This window comes from Dermacentor silvarum, chromosome 10 (assembly GCF_013339745.2).
Source record: "Dermacentor silvarum isolate Dsil-2018 chromosome 10, BIME_Dsil_1.4, whole genome shotgun sequence".
Lineage (NCBI taxonomy): Eukaryota > Metazoa > Arthropoda > Arachnida > Ixodida > Ixodidae > Dermacentor > Dermacentor silvarum.
The window spans coordinates 10,074,162-10,091,805 of NC_051163.1; the positions used below are offsets into that span (position 1 = coordinate 10,074,162).

At 43.6% G+C, this 17,644-nt stretch overlaps 1 protein-coding gene and 1 long non-coding RNA gene across 2 annotated transcripts in view; one reads left to right on the top strand and one right to left on the bottom strand.

The window, feature by feature from the left end:
- Window positions 1-14,099, bottom strand: part of LOC119466541 (digestive cysteine proteinase 2) — a 28,339-nt gene extending 14,240 nt beyond the window's left edge. The window contains exons 1-5 of the mRNA XM_037727070.2: window positions 13,961-14,099; window positions 11,204-11,350; window positions 6,459-6,655; window positions 5,508-5,793; window positions 3,158-3,350 (exon numbers count right to left, since the gene is read on the bottom strand). Of these exons, the coding sequence (XP_037582998.1) occupies window positions 3,158-3,350; window positions 5,508-5,793; window positions 6,459-6,655; window positions 11,204-11,350; window positions 13,961-14,000 (863 nt within the window). The 5' untranslated portion in view covers window positions 14,001-14,099. The remainder of the gene's footprint in view (window positions 1-3,157; window positions 3,351-5,507; window positions 5,794-6,458; window positions 6,656-11,203; window positions 11,351-13,960) is intronic.
- The window catches only part of LOC125940990 (uncharacterized), a 51,825-nt gene extending 34,380 nt beyond the window's left edge, over window positions 1-17,445 (top strand). The window contains exon 2 of the long non-coding RNA XR_007464141.1: window positions 17,146-17,445. This is a non-coding gene — a long non-coding RNA (uncharacterized LOC125940990). The remainder of the gene's footprint in view (window positions 1-17,145) is intronic.
- Window positions 17,446-17,644: the final 199 nt, after the last annotated feature.

A 17,644-nucleotide genomic window follows, 5' to 3' on the forward strand; every position in this document is an offset into this window, starting at 1 on the left:
CAGCGACGCCATCCACATATACACAATAACATTAGTCGGAGAAGGGAGAGGCCTTGGTCTGTTCGTGGGTGACGTAGTTCTCGCCTCTGGAACTGCAGGCGATTAGTTTTCCCGGTCCAGCGTAGAAGGACGACGACGCATCGGCGAAAGCGAGCGACGTCGGGGCGATGGCGAATGGCGGTCAACAAGAGGGTGGTGGTCCGCGTAAGAAGACATCTGGCCAGGGTTCTGAGGCGCGGAGGACGACGGGTATGGTGAAACGTATGGTTCTGTGTCGAAGATACGGCGGTAGGATGTTGGGCGGCGACGGCAAAATTGTGCAATGTGGCCAGGTAGACCACACGCAAAACATATTGGGCGGTTGTCAGGAGTGCACCATTGTCCACTGCTTTGTGGGTACCGCGGCTGATCGAAGTGAGGAGCTGGACGCAGTGGCACGGCTGATGGGAATGGCGCAAAGGTCGGAGGTGGCGGCCGTGCGAGAGCCTCGGCATAGCTGAGAGGTGCAGTCACCTCAGGAAAAACAACGGGAGTCGGCAACGACGGAGTCTCGCGGGCAGAAGGGAGAGCTGTGCAAACTTGCTCTTGGATGACCTGGCGAAGGTTGGCCGGTAAAGGCGAGGGTGGTGACGTGGCTGAAGACAGCAGCGAAAGCTGACGAGCAACCTCAGCATGGACGAGCTCTTTTACATGGCAAAGCAGGGAGTCTGTGTAAGGAGCCGCGGCCACGCTCGCGAGGCTTTCTTCGGACACAGGTGGGCGCCGTGTGAGAAGACGTCTGCAGACCTCGTCGAAACTCTGGCAAAGCTCAATGACCTGAGAAACAGTGCCTGGGTTCTTGGACAGCAGCATATGAAAGGCATCGTCGGAAATGCCCTTCATGATGTGACGTACCTTGTCCGCCTCCGCCATCGTCGGGTTGACACGCCGGCAGAGGTCGACGATGTCCTCAATGTAACTGGTGAACATTTCACCAGTTTGCTGGGATCGGCTTCGTAGACGTTGTTCAGCGCGAAGTTTGCACACGCCAGGGCGGCCGAAAACGTCTGCGATGCTGGTTTTGAAGCGAGCCCACGTGCGGAGATCGGCTTCATGGTTTCTAAACAACAGCTTGGCGACACCCGAGAGATAAAACATCGCGTTGTTGAGCTTGAGGGTGTCGTCCCATTTGTTAGTGTTGCTGGCGCGTTCGTACGATTCCAGCCAATCTTCAATGTCTTTCTCATCGGTGCCACTGAAGATGTCAGGATCCCGTTGACGCTGGGCACCGGCACATACAATGGCTGGAGTAACCGGTGGGGATGTCGGGCTGGGGTCGTCAGACATGACGGACGGCAGAGTTCGGGTGCGTAATTCCAGGTTGGGGGAAACCGTAACACCTCCACCAGAATCTAATGCGAACACAGGACAAGAGAGCAGCAGGCAGCATTCGCAGCGCGTCTCAACCAGAACAGCTCAGGCAATCTCGAGCTCGCGCTTTCCAGATGACTGGCGATGTGGCTGCAGTGCCGGGCATTCCTCTTCACTACAGAAGCAACAACTGTGGCATTTCACACTAATAGTGCAATTTTGATGCTAGTTCAAGCAGCCCATTAAGTTGAAAAGCAATGAACCAGTTAACATTTACATGAAATTTCTGCCATTAAGGACAATGCAAAATAACATGTGCTGAAAAAAATGTGGTCCTTTTTTGCTTCTCACAGCTCTGACTTGCACAGTGTACTGAATCTTAATTACAATCTTCTACTGAAATGTTTGTTTCAACAAAAAATAAAAAACAAGAAAATTTCTTAACGTTGACTGCAAAACATTCAACAATACTGCACTACTATCTGCAGTACCTTCACAACAATAACTGCAGCCCAAAGGCTTGAGCTTCCGTCATTTCAATTTGATTTAACTCCACTTAGTTGACTTCTATACATGGACAGGTTGGCCATAGGGAGGTGACAGACATGGCTGGTCAAGGTGATTCAAGGGTAGATGGCTAGTCAAAGGCAGTTGTCGATAGTGTTAGTGCAAGTGTAGAGAGGCTCTCTGGTTTAATTAATTAGAGAGAAGAGCACCGCAGCGAGAGGTTACACAGCTCAGGCAACACAGGCACAAGGCTTCGACCAACTCGTCGTTGTCGTCGTTCTCGAAGCAGTGCATACTGCTCGTTCTTCTTCAGTACACAAGCAACACTTCACACAAGAAGCAAGGGAAGTGAGCTGACATGTTCATTTTCCAAGTTTATATGGGTTTCACATTTGGCACACCAAGGAAAACACATAGTGTCGGCAACAGAGTATCAGTAAGGTAAAAGGGGCGCGCTTGGTGGCATGCGCCATCACCCTGTTTGAAAGGGAACGCTCGTAATATCCATCCAACATACATCCACACATCCATATTTTTTTAGTTTCTTGCAGCACTAAAGGCAGTGACCAAGAGGAAGAAAATATCAGCGACATAAGCCTGCACCTCAATTACAATCATATTGTTCTAGCACATGTGGGGATGCGCGACTCTCACGCGTCCCCCGATGTTTTTCCCGCATGGCTCCCGTCTCCTGTAATGCGGCTTTGCCGCGTAGCTTTACGGCGGCGCAGTTGCAGCGTACTAAGAGAGATGGCGCTAGTGTTGCGCTGCTAACACCACTTGACGGCGGGGTGGTTACGAGGGCGCAAAAAGGAGAAGGCTGTTCCTCTTCGGGTTGCGATCGATGAGTGATGCGGACGTCCCACGCGTGTGCCGATGCATGCTTTGCGAGACCGTCTCGCGTGGCTAGGAGCAGGGCACCGGTTTGAATGAACACGGATCGTTCAAACGCGCCACCGTTCCCGTGACCGTACACGTGAACGACTAGACGATGGTGTCATGTCATGGGGCGAACATATTCGCTCGCTATCCAGTCGCGGTGAGTCGGACTTCCTTGATTTGTCGCATGCCCAGGTGAATGTTCTATGCATAGTAATTCGGCTAGCGTGTATTAGTGTATGAAAGGTGCAATAAATGCCCTTTTGATTGTTTACACTACTGTGTTGTTGTTCCTTTGTCCCAAGAGCACGTTGAGACACCCCGCACACTATGGCATTTTTTTGAGTCAGAGTTAACAGCTATCACAGCAGAACATGTCCCAATGGTGCCAAGTCTAAATGGAAAGACACCAAAGACAAACCTGAGGTTTTGGCGGAAGATGTCAAGACGTCTGTCATGCTCCATGTCATGCTCGTAAGTGCGTTTGTGCGTCTCCTTGAAGTCTTCGAACGAGTGCTTCGTGTGACCATCATGGTTCCCAAGGAACTCGGCCATTGGGTTGTGCAAAGCCAGTCGCTCAGCACCTGGGCCCGGAAAACTGCGGCACGTGCCATCTGCAGAGACAGAAACAGATGCCTAGTCTTTGACAAACTTTATGTACTTGGGGGCGCATTTTGAGCGAGACCGTTTACAGAGACAAAACAGTCGAGTGCCTTTATAACGAAGTGCTTGGGGCCTCATAAGTCATCATTATACAGGTCACTTCATTGTAAAGGTCATGCATCGCACCACTCACAATAGAACCAGGACAGAATTATTCCTTCATTATACAGGTCATTGCATAGCGGAGGCGTTTGACTGTAAAGGCACATGAAAGTGGCAGATTAGTGCTAACGATGACATTTCCCATTGCATCCCTTTTGAATCGGGGTGGTAACAAATAGTCGACTAGCTTGTGTGAGCTACTACTTGTCTGTTACTGTATGATGATTGTAGGGATGCGCGACTCTCACACATTCCCTGATGTTGTTTTCCCTGCATGGCTCCCGTTTCCTGTAATCCGGCTTCGCCACGTGACTTTACAGTCAGTATGGTTGCGGCGCATGGCGGGAGATGGCGCTAGTGTTGCGCCGCTAACGCCACCTAACGGCGGAGATATTTGGGCGCAAAAGGGAGAAGCCACTTCCTCTTTGGCGTTGGGGTTGGCAAGGAGCACGTACGGACGCTTCGCGCATGTGCCGGCTCACTTCACGAGACCGTCACGTGAGGCTACGAGCAGGACACCGGTATGGACGACCACGGATCGTTTGAACTCGCCACCATTCATGTGACCATACATGTGAACGACTAGGCGATGGTGTCATAGCATCGGACGAACATATTCGCTCGCTATCCGGTCGCGGTGAGTCGGACTTCCTTGATTTGTCGCGCGCCCATGTGAATGTTCTATGGGTAGTAATTCGGCTAGCATGCATTAGTGTATCAAAGGTGCAATAAATGCCCTTTTGGTTGTTTGCACTACTGTGTCATCGTTCCTTTGTCCCAAGAGCGCGTGTGAGACCCTACATGACATAGCACTCTGCCTATCACTGCTTTAACTCATAAATTACCAGAGTGTCTGGAAAGTAAACGTTCCTTGTGGATTCTGGTTTGGTGAATATCTTGGTATACCGTTCAAGCTGTTCGAAGTGCCGTCTTGAAAGATTATGGAGCTTTCAAAAGCGAGGAAAATATGTAAGCATAAGACAGGTCTGGTATTGTCACTGTGATCGAAGTTATGGTACCAACTTCTGATGATGTATAATACCCTCCTTATGAGTAATAAACAGCAGTCAACAACAGAAAGAAGCTAGTTATGCTGCATTTAAATGTGAAGGAAAGTACATTTGGTCAAGCTTGTTTAGTTTTCCTACAGAACAGGATAGCTTTTAACAATGCTCTGTTTGTACTTGCTGCAATAGTACGATACCTCACCTGTACTGCCCTGCGACTCAAAGCAGACTTGGCAGAGCATTAAATTTAAAATTACAGGAGCAGTGTACAAGTTCTGCTTGATCCTTCACATAGTACAAGGATATTGTATCTAATGCTGAAAATTGTATTACCCGCCGTGGTTGCTGAGTGGTTATGGTGTTGGGCTGCTGAGCACGAGGTCGCGGGATCGAATCCTGGCCAAGGCGGCAACATTTCGATGGGGGCGAAATGCGAAAACACCCGTGTACTTAGATTTAGGTGCACGTTAAAGAACCCCAGGTGGTCCAAATTTCCAGAGTCCCCCACTACGGCGTGCCTCATAATCAGATCGTGGTTTTGGCACGTAAAACTTCATAATTAATCAATTAATTAAAGTTGTATTAGTTGGCCACAAGTTTACCAATGTAAATAGACAGAACACAGCGGGCGCAATTTAGAAACGAAAGGAGTGGACACCATAAACGGCTTGTTTTAACGCGACAGCGTTAAGGGCCCCACATGTCGCAGAAAATCCGGCGTTGGCGTCGATGTGGATGTCGGCGTGTGTGGCAGAGAAAATCATCCCCAACCACCCCAACTGCGCAGGCCCTCCGCCTGGCGCAAGGTGTTAGTGCAGGAGAAAATCATCCCGAACCACCCCGACCGCGCAGGCATTCCGCGTGGTGCAAGGTGTTAGTGAACGAAAATTGAATTTTTTACAGTGAAATCCATCAGAAAAATGGTAAAGTACGACTTAACCACAACGTTGTATTTGCATTGAATTTCAATCTGCACACTCAGAGCTGCTATATACTCACTGAAAAGGGTAGCGATGTCGAAGACACTGGGTGGAACGGGGTCCCGGGAGTACCCGTAGTAGAGAACCTCGTACTTGTCATAGTGGGAGCCAAGCAAGGTGTTGTAGCCACGCATCAGGTAGCGCCGCGGCACGGCACGACCCTCAGAGTCACGCGACACCCAGAGCGTGTACTTGCTCACGCGGTCCTGGGTGGGCACAGTCAACTGGAACCGTTCACACTGCCTCTTGCCTTGATGGGCGAGCAGCTCGTCGTTGCCAAACCAGCACGACTCCTTGCGCACAAACTGCAAAAATGGCAGGGTGGGACATGTTGTGAAAACAGAGTGTTGCTGGCTTTTTAAAGGGCCACTAAAGAAAAATACCAAGTCAAATTATTAGATGAAACAGCCTAAGCTGAATATTGAAATGTGCCACACCCTCTGCAAGTGTTTGGTTGATTTACCATTAACATTAGCCACCCCTACACTTAAGCCAAACTTCCACAACCGCCACCAATGGTACGGTGGCTAGATGGGTAGGTGTGCCGACCGAGCGTAGTTCCCCACTTCTCCGCATCATGACGCAAAAGTGGCGCTGCGGACAGTATAACGGCTGAGCTGCGCGCAACGTCGGCTGCGCTGTGTAGATGAGCAGCGTGTTTGATAGTATCGCTGTCTCTGCTCTAGCTTTGAAGTACGCGTTATACAATGCCGTTTTGAGCAGTGTAAGCAAAGCCAGAATGGGGAATTTGTTACTGTCGTTTACTCAGAAGACACGATATGCTGAAGTAAATTTTCTAGCTTGGCGATTGGTCACATTTATTGGTACAAATGCGGCCTTCACCCTTGTGAAGGTTTCTTATTATGTGAACTATTTATGGGCCAATCAAGCTTTAAACCTCAGTACGTATGGCCTAACCACTTATTTAACAGTTTACCCGGATGACTTCAATGGCAAACCTTGGACTCACCGTGAAGCCTGCAACATTTGGCAGCACATCCTGCAGGGGAACAGAAGCGTTCTCGGTTCCATTAACTTGGAAGCAGGTGCGAACTGACTCCCATGTCTTGGGGTCCGGCATGTATGCAATCTTGTAGTTGACGCCATAAGGGTACCCCTCTCCCTCCGATTCTGCACTCGGTGAGAGCTGCACCGTTTGCACTAGGCCTATGATGAAAATAAAATGAAAAAGCATCACTTTTTGTTTATAATACAGGACAAATATAAAATTCATGTCTTCATATTCTCTTACTTATCATGCTTTTACCTGACTATATATCCCCATGACACATTATTGATGTTTCTGCAGAATAAAAAAATGTTCGTGTTTTAAAACTGCAATTTTGCAATTCCTTGTCATCTGTACTAATTATGATCGATAGCATTCATGGTTGGACATCACACTAAGTTGCAGCAGAAGATTTTTTTTCTTTTCCATGCAAGAGAAAAAAGTGTAGGTCAAAAGTTTACATAATGACAACTTTATGCAGGTTATTTCAACTAAGGACGATTCATTGTACAGTTTAGGGGAGGATACTGTAGTCACGATGCTAAGTGTATTTATTGTTTTATATCTTAATGGTCTACTTTCCTAGTGTAAAATAACAATTACTAGTGCAATAGTGTGATAGTCAGAAACAATTCATTTCAGCCTTTCTGAATGTCTTCAACAGCTGTCTAACCGACAATCAGGTCAACGATTAATTTCGAAGTAGATACTGCAAGTTTGCGATTAATAAACTTTCAGGTTAATTCAAACAAGCATCAAGATTACAGTTCACCTGCTACATTATGTTTTCAGTCACTTATAACACTAACACTTATAACACTTATAACAATTTTGTTTTGTTTTTTTAATATCGATCACAGATTTTGGCTGATACAATCTTTTCGGCTTTCTATAGCAGAAGAGAAAGAAAAATTTATCCGTGAGGTGACAGAGAGGTTTGCCTGGGGTTGGTTCCTTTAGCCTGCTACTGAGTGCAGAGCCAAAGAGTGTAGGCAAACACATGCTGCTTGTAGAATGTTAATAATGCATGAATGGTCAAAATGTGTTCATGTTGATATACAGGCTGCTGTGCATGTTTCAGGCTTGTGCTTGTGGTGACCTGGCATACCTGTTCACGTAGCTGGTTTTCTTGTACAGTACATCAGTTCAAACATCACCAGACCTTCCGCATGCCTGTTCATGTGAGCAGTCATAATTCTATTCGGAAGGGTATTTTTCGTTAATGCTCACTTTTGGTATTTCAAACAACACTAATGAGCTACAGAAGATTTATTTGAGACGAGTTTACTGCAGTAACTTGTTCTAAATAAGTAGTCAGGCACAATAAAAATTCCAGTGACTTAGATACAAGAATAGCAACAACGCATATAGTTGATTCCATTATTAATATTCATAGATGGAGCCATGGTATGCTGAAGTGTGCAGATGTGTGATTGCCACCAACATACAAGCAGCAGCCACATTACCCTCTGACGTTTTAACACTTTTGATGCTTTTTTTTACCTAGATATATACTTCTAAATTAACATGTGTTCTTCTAAAAATCATACGATCACAATTCTTGCGTTACAGAATGTTTCACCAAAGAAATTTAGAGAGAGAGGAAAGAGAACAAAATAAAAGCAGGTGCAATTAGATACATCAAGATCCATTCAGTGACTATAAAGGGAGTAAAAATTAGTCTGAACAGAAAGACACTTTGCCCTTCGGGACTCACAGGGACACTTAGAAGAAACACTAAATCAGTTTAGACTGACGAAGTCCATTTTGAAAACTATTTGCCAAACTAATGCTGAAACCGCAGAGCAGCTATGTTAGGTTGATGTCACAGATTTCAAAAGTACCTACTTGTATTTGGGCTGTTGTGGCACAATAAAAGTTCTCCGAACTTGTTAAGTTTATACAATATACTCCATATTTACTGATAAAGATCAAACTAGGCCCAAGCAGACACCAATAAAATCCACGAAATCCATGACGCCATGCCGAGCTGGTGCAGGAACATGAAAGCAGCGTCATCACTCATCTTTCATTCTTTACGTCTTTTCTGGTTTACTGAGCTTAGTACTCGGATGGTACGAGTGGCTGTTTTTATTATTGTAGAAGCTTTATTTATTAATCCCTTGAAGGTTTTTGTCGTACATGTGTGGCACCAATCTAATGTTTGATATTCCGCGCATGTTTGACCCCGCTGGTTGTTGAAAGGTGCTGCCATCTCAACAGAGTCACCCAAAGTGATTTGAAATTCTGTTTCCACTCACCGGAGTACACAACTTGACTTGTTTCTAAGCGCTAAGCGCTTGATCACAAGGTTGCCCGCATGTCATCTGCTACCTCTAAGGCATGTGTGGGGGACATGCTGTAGTTTTTTTACAGCCGCAGCTTTCGCATTGCCTGGCGCAACCAAAGTGCAGAGCTACTAATCAGTTTTCTTTTTCTCTGCCTTCGATTGCGGTTCGGGTATTCTCGTACACTAGGGTGAACGCAATTGTGATTTTGGTATGGCCGCATACAGTGCCTCTTCTCACAGTGACTGCTCTAGCATTTCTTCTTCCAAGTCATTTCTGACGCATTTCTTCTCCTAATGAAACATGTTTTTGGGACAACAAATTGATGGCCTTAAATTTTGCTAGACATTTGTCTCGATTTACTGTGCGTATTTTGTGTATACTGCTAGTGCGAGTAAAGCGTTTTTGAGACAAACTATTGCTTGCCATTAATTTTTGCTGTATTCATGAGTTTTCAATCTTTTCCTACTATTGGAAACTGCAATGAAATAAAATGACCACAGCGGCACTGTATTTGCAAAAAAGATTCGACCCTCAAAGGGTTAATACACCTGAAATTATTTTTCTATTAATTGTTCCTTTAAAGAAACACCCTGTTTCACTTTCCTTCTGTTCGTTATAACTTCTGAAAACACTGAGGGAGCAATGAGATAAGAATACTTGCGCCAGACAGTTCACGAGACAAAAGAGATACAGCACTTGTATAGGATAAAGTGAAAATGGACAATACAGACAAGTCGAAAGTGGCACCACCTAAAGCTGCTGTCACGTTGCAAGGGTCACAAGGCTGTCTAGTCTGGACAGTCTTCACAATTGAGAAGTGGTGATAAGTAAAGCCCAGTCGACAAGGACATACGTGAAACAAAAGGGTTATATCAGTTGCCACCAGCACTGCAGATGTTTGAGCCATGAAAGATAGGACCCGACAGTACCACTTGGAACACTCTCCATCGTGGAGCAAATGACCTGTATGGGCTTGCCGCCTACAGGTAGGAGACTATGATATTCTCACGCAGCAAAGCTTTCCTCTTAGCTTTTTGAAAGATATTAGATGTTGGACAGAATATCGCATGATCTGGATGGGGTTCGTTTCAGAGTCACTCTGAGAGGAGTGGCACATGAAATGGTGAAGCAATATCCCGTGCTATGGGGAAATCGTTATCTGAACATACTCCCCTAAGTGGCTTGAGTTGATATCTTGAGATAGCAAGTCACGGGAGGTGGCTGAAGTAAGGTAAGCAGCCACGACAGCACCCAGATAGCGCAAGCTTGTTGCACACAGAGTTGTGCAGACAACCAAAAAAGAAGAATGGATGAAAACAGCAGTTTAGAAAATGACTGCCATACTTTGTGCCTAGTTACTTCTGAATTTAAGATGCAGTGAGGAAAATACGGCATCACTCAGCAACCCTAAAATTACTTACAGCTATGTATACTACCAGTGACCATGCATCTTAGGTATTTAAAGTATTTACATACTCGAGAACTGAAAGCACTGAATAAAAGTCAAATCACTTGTATTTTCCATTAGGCACAGGTAATGTCAATTGAGGCGCACTTTGGTCACAGTGTCTATGTAGCAATGCCTAAGTCTAGAGCAAGGTTCCATTTAAAGCAGCTGAAATGAGAATGCTAACATGTACGAGTTATAAAAAGGAATGATGGGAGCTTTGAATAACCCTATATGAGGGACAATCAAGGTTGCAAATCTATCACAGCCACGCTTTAAGAGCAAAGAGCAAGATGGTTTGGCTATCAACGATGCAACAGCCACAGCAAGATGTTATATATGGGATATTATTTAATGTGAAGTTATTTACCCAGAATAAGGATCACACCTAAATGAAAAAGTCTCATTTCTCTACTTTACTTGGTACAGAAATATTGCCCAAAACACTAACTCGAGTGATGCACAAAGTTTGATGTGCTTCCTATTAATCAGGCTAAGCATATAGTATTAATAAGTACTGCATCAGTTTTGTGTCAAGATTCACATAGGCTAAACTGACCCATCTCTGGTGAAGGCTTACTAACACTTATTGAATGTGTAATAACTGACATACATATGTGCACTAAGTTGTGCTTTTCTTGACAATAGTGTCCCTGTCATAAACAAAAAATGGTTAGACTTTTTCAAATTTTTTTTTTATCTGTGTGCATTATTGTGACTGCTATTCTACATGTCCTAGGTTATTTTATGGCAGTTTTACATTAACATGGTCTAGCCTATTCTTTCTGTCACAAATATATATTCATAAAACAAGAGGAAGTAGGGACAATTTACTTTTTTGAGTTCCAGAAGCGCTTTCTTTGTATCTGTACGCATTTAATTATGTTATATAAATTCTAACTTCAATTTAAAAGCAAGACTGGCTCCAAGCTACTTTTTCTCAAATGCTTAAGAAAGAAAATGCATACCTTTGTAGTAGTCAATGCGGCTGGTGTTTTGCGTAGCATCGTAGTATCCTGTGAATGGCTCACGAATTTCAGCATACGGCAAATACAAGACACCGTTCACTTTGTAGAAATTGCCCCAGTCAGGCAAATCTTGAGCCAGGCATCCTGCTGCAAGAGTATGAAAGCAAATCTAGACAAAGCACCCATAGCATTTGCACCGTACAAGTAGCAAAACAAGAGTGAGCCGCGACACTGACAAACTAGAGAAAAGGCGGGCTCCTATGGCATTGACATGGAGGGCCGAGAAGCAAGCTGTAACTCCACTGTACTACAATCAGACCTCCTAATAACAAAATTGAATCTGGCACAATATTCATTATCAATCAATATCATTATCAATATCAATCAATATTCATTATAAGCCTACACATTGATATCGAGAAATAATTTACCATCGGGTGCATGTAAAACAAATGCAAGCGTGATGTAACCGGCAAGCCAGTAAATGGCCTCCTGACAATTTTGGTGGCCTATCAGCAGCTTAAAGCACCTATACATTGCATGTGAACAATGCTAACTTATCTACCTATGCTTGGCACCATAATATTGTTACGTTGCGGAAGTCACATATACAGGTGTATTTACAATACTATATACAAGAGCGGCAACAATACATAAATAAGATGGCTGGCGAGACCGATTTGACCTCCGCACGTCAAATTGTCTTCTTCGGACTGGCGCTACTCTTGGTTGCACCGCAACATAACCCCTGCCTGCAAAGGTGCCGTCTCGGCGCCAACTACTATAAGGAAGGTGAACTCGCGGCAAAGTGACATTTCAGCCTGGACACATGCAGAACATCAGTGGGGACACGCGAGTCCAGTGGAGCTATCTCGCAGTTCACCAAGCTAAGACACTGACCAGAATTTGCCACGTTAAGGTGCTCCTGCTGAGTATTAGACACTGCTCACAGCTCCAAACAAATATTTGTTTTATTGCAACTGATACTAGCTCAAATCTTGAATTTTCAGTTTCATTATAGCAGTAGAATACCCAATGAAACAAAACATGGTCAACCAAATTTTATGTTACCTTCGTTACAGTGGATAATTTGCAACCATGTTCGTTATATCAAGGTTCAACTGTATACTGGGTTATCTATATTAATGGAAATAGACTTATTCATTGGTAGATATCGCAGTTTTGTTACATCAGGTGGATTACTCGAAGAAGGGGACAATATTTGAAGGACAAATTGCACAGTGATGTTAGCTAATTAACCCTTTAACCACCAATCCCAAGTTGTACTCCTCATGGGAGGTTGTACCAATATCGCCAATGAAGAGTCGCACTCGTTTAGGCCAATGAGCTGCTCCCACCGTCAAAGACAAGTTATGGTTGGCATTGATGGAAAGCTGCCTTCAAGAACAGTTTTCTTTATTTTTTTTTTTAATTTCTAACCAGGAACCAAGGAAGTAATATATTTTCAGAATCAAAATGGCATAGAAAATATTACGACTACATAAAAAATTTTGGAAATTTAGTATGTGTTTCTGGAATTAAATTTGGGGTTAAAGGGCAAACAAGATTTTGCCAACTTTGTAATCAATAATTTAGAGCATGTGTCCCAATTGCAAAGTTAAAGCCGTCCAGTAATGAAGTAATTATACATTCAGCAAAAATAGTTGGAAACGGCATCAACCAGCATTCATTAAACTTGTCAAATAAAGAATGTGCATTCTTAAAAGAATCTGACAACAGCATTCATTCAATATTCCAGCTTTTTAGTGTTGTTCTTTTCTTATTCTCTTTTGCATTTAGTCATTCCATGCCATATTGACATCTTAGCCTAGACATCCACCTGCACAGTGATGTAACGAGCTGCAGACTTTTGCATAAACTTGGTTATGAGCGAGCCCAATGATCATTTCTTTGTGTCCTGATCATTGTGTTGATATTTATAACTAAATATGGACTAATCTGTCCATTTTTTACGATGAACGGCATGACTTGGCTAATTTTAAAACTGCTGAACTTTGAAGCTGTCAAAATACAAAGCTATTGAGTGTCACTCTAGCCAATTAGAACTGCCCGTATTTCAGGCATCCTCACACATGTGAAATTGCCCAAAAAGTTGCACATAGTGCTATTGATAGATAGCTTGCAATTTCCAAGAAAACTGCCGAGAATTTCTGTAACTGTTCATTTATAGCATCCCCTTAATTACATTTGATGCACGATTTAGTTACAATTGTTTATGGTTCACAGTTAAAACACCACGAGGCAAAAAGATCCCATTGCATTTCATGCAACGATCTGGTAAACCCATAAAAAAATGTTTGATCAAGAAAATGCAGCACTGCGTAGTAACTAGTAAAGTGAACACAACACTGTAGCACCTTGCTTTTTCCCCCTAATACATTTTTGCAACTGCAACAAAGCTGATGCCAGGCCCTAGTGACATTGACAGAATGTTCAGCCTATTAGCATAATGCATTTTTCTCGCAAGTACTACATTCTACTATTGTAGTGCAGTGAAAAATTTATTTCAGGGGCTTTCCTATAGACTCAATATTTTTCTACATAATTGTGGACGACTAGAAGGCTGAAAAATTTCAGTTAGATGTTCAGTTACTGTTCTTACAGCGAACAATAGCTACCTACTGCCTTTATTAAAGCCGGTCGCTACTTCTATAGCAATTACTACAAACAAAAGAAAACCCACAAGTGTGGCATATTAAAGAAGCTCAATCAAAAGTGTGCAGAAATGTAACTTACCGATGCTCAACAGCAGCACAATACACACGTGCCGCATCATTTCACAGCCGTTTCCAAAGACGGTCCTTACCACCTCTGCACTTGGCACCGGGGTGTTCCCAGTTATTGAAGCTCTCGAGAGATAACCCTGTGGAGTTATCTGCTTTCACGCCTGACACTTGGACAAACGAGATAGAAGCAGTCGCAGATGGATGTGGTGACTGTCAAAACTAGACAGCTGCACAAGTGGTTTCCAGTTACACAGATAACATTTGCAACCACAGAAAGCGTGATTAGGTGTTTTTTCTATAATCAAAGTGGGAGAAATTAAACTTGAAATTTCACACAAACACCTTCTTTCTACTTTTTTTTTTTTTTCTGTGTGGTCTAGAATACAATTTTGGGTACAGATGAATCAACTGAGGCAACCCTTTTTATAATTACAAAAGTTGGAAGGGGGAAAGGAAATACGTACTGATATGCATGCTTTTTTTTTTTTTTTTTCTTCTTTTAGTGGGCTAAGGAGAGTCGAGTGCTGACTAACCATCAGATTTACCCCGTCATTTTCACCTTTCCCATACCTGAATTCTCTTTGCCTCTCAATATAGGCCAAACCACCAACCTTTTCAATAAAGCGGTCATTCATTCATTCATTTCACTTGGTGAAAAATATTTATATCATCCAGTCAGCATAAGTGACAAGAAGTGCAGCTACAATTATACCAGGCCATAACATAAGAGGGCTCCACTCAATTCTAGCAGACTGAAAATAACCTATGGTGCACAAAAAACGGGGCTATCACCTAGCTTTATGGTATATCTCTTTCATCATAATGCTAATTGTAAAGTGTGTTTAGCACAGCACCCTATCATTACCCCCAATGCCCTGGTCACACGATATTATGTGTGCTGGCATGTACATGGCAGATTAACCAGCACTTGCAAAGTTGACAGGTGGGCAGAACAGTAACAGTAAAAGTAGAGCTATAGTGCTACGCCAGACCTGTCAACCAATGGACACTGTACAGTCAACATCTGATTTTTCGGATTCCCTAGGGGCGCGAAAACGTGCGAAAAATCGGGCAGTCCGAATAAATGAATGCATGCCTTTTACTGCCCCCAAGGGCTCAAATTGCCACAGGCACGTGCGAAATAACTATGAAGGCCTGCCAGTAGACTTATTAGGCGTACCGTAGCTTGTACTGTGCTAGGAGGCGGCGAGTGGGCACGTGTATAATTAAGAAATAGATACCGTGTCCCGTGACAATTGCATCTTCCCACTCTTGATATGCTCCACCCAGATATTTCGCCTATGCTTCACTGCGTAACACTGCTGTATTGAGGCGAAGCTGACTCTTGGGAACCGGCATTATGCAACGCGCCGTGCTTTCCAACTTTCCAAGACATTATCGAGGATTACAAAGGCGGAGTCGACACCACTGCTAACAGTGGTGAATTGTTTCTATGGAAATCACGGCATTGAACAGAAAGCTTGGTAGCAAACGTCGAAGTAGCATTGTTACGGTGGCGGCAACGGCTGCCAGCGGATCTCCAAGCAAGAGCACCAGTTCGAGGAGGTGAGATGATCAAAATGGCGGTGATGGTGGCTTCAATTAATGCCGTTTTGGCCTTGCAGTCATGGCAAAGAGTCCGGAAAATCATGCAGGAAAGGTTTTTTGCATCCAAACTTCCAGACGTTTTTATACATTGACTCTCTGAAGTATGTGGTGGTGCTGCAACAGCGTTCGAATTATCAGGCATGTCCGAAAAATTGGGCGTCCGTAAAATCGGTCGACTGTATTTGATATTGATACCCTACGAAATTCTGCAGTTCAGCGGACCTGAAAATTTCCATTAAAAATACTCTTACGTACAAATCGCACTTCAACTTGAAGCCCAGACTGCATATAGAAAAAGAAAAACGTAGGAATGCAGCAGTCACTGTTGCGCAGCTCAGTTGTGCAATTTTTATCTGCCTTTCCTGAACATTTTTTTTTCTGGGCATTAAATGTGAACATTAATGCCTCAGTTACATTTCCTCCACACCTCCCATTCAGAATGAGGCAGAAAAGTATCGTAGAGCTTCGCACCTTTAAAATAGGCCCTTCCCATTCAGAAGTCGCACCTCTAAAAAGAGGAACTGTGTTGCTAAGCCAATGGCAGTCTCATTTTGTTCATGGTGAACATCCTATGGCCGAGACTTGTTTGAAAGCTTTTGAAGTCTTGAAAGAACTTTTGTTTGAAACAGGAGTTTAAATAACTGCCAATGCATGAAGTGTGCATACAAGCCACATTGTCTTACTGCAAAAGACTAGAGTGGCTAATTATGAAGCTGACCAGAGTGTTTCAGCAAAGTTCTTGAGTGATGCGTGCAAGTTATGCGTAACGCTTTTGCATTAACTCCTAATTTCTTTCCCATCGATGCCCTTTTAATGCTTAGAAGCAAAAAAAAAAAAAAAAAAGGCAACAAATAGCACAATAATGTTTATTTATGACACAGTGACTCGACAATCTCGATAGCACATGCTCAAGATGCAGCAGGCAGTCATAATTTAAGCCACCACAAAACAATAGACCTCTCCCTGTTTGAATACAGCGCGACGTCACTGGGGGGGGGGGGGCTCTCCTCTGCCACGTCTCCGAAACGGGTGCTGATTGGCAAAAAACGTTCGTGCGACCTGTTCTTTCTGCATAAGAGCGCTGCTTGTATATCAACTGCAGCGATCGTAAGTCCGGCATATTGCGATTTTTTGAAGCGAGAGCATTTACGAACTGTGCTTAGGAAGTATAATTGCCTCCGTTTCACCAGTACAACAACGTAGCGTTGTTGCCGAGTGCATGATTCTCATAAGTCGGCGTGTGGCGATTTCGTAAAAGTGCGCCTCATCTGTAGATCAAGCATCCACAAAATGTATCACTCCTCAAAAACGAACATTTTATCACAGATGATGCACATTTTCGCAGTGGCAAAGTGATACTTCGCTAAATGACTGGTCTTCAAAGACAAATTTGTATTGAATTGTTGTGAATGCACTGATTTACGCCCCATTTACACTGTAGCTTTAAACGATATACAAGATGAACTTCGTCTACAACTACAGGGCGGCTGAGTGGATCCATACCAAATAGCGGCACCTAAAATAGGATGAGGAAGAAATGCAGAGAAACTTATTACCCTGCTTTAGGAGCATAGTAAGATACCCTAGGTGGACAAAATTAATCCAGAGCCTTTCGTTACACTGTCCCCCATAAGCCGCTGTGCAGCTCAGGAATGTTAAGCACCATAATTTATTTTAATTATTAGTCTCGGTCATGTGAATGTACAAACCAAAATCTTGCATAAGTACATAATCCGTTGCGGGCTAACTTCGCTGTGTCTGCTGCCTCCATTGCTGCTCTCAAAATTACAAGACACAACTTTTGCATGTTTATGTGCATCATCACGGCATAAAGTCCGTACCATGAAGCTGAATACACCAATAACAAAAAAAAAAAAAAAGAATAAAGTTCAATTTTACTTAAGACCTGCGAGATCTGGGTTAAATCCATATAATTTCAGTGATTTGCCTTTTGGGCATTCCCTGTGGTTAAATGTATACCCGCAGCTTTGGCAGCAGTCAACACATCGTAGGAGTTCATTTGTAGCCATACCTCTCAGTCGATAAATTATGCTCAAACGAAGGGGTTTTTTTTTTCCTGCACACA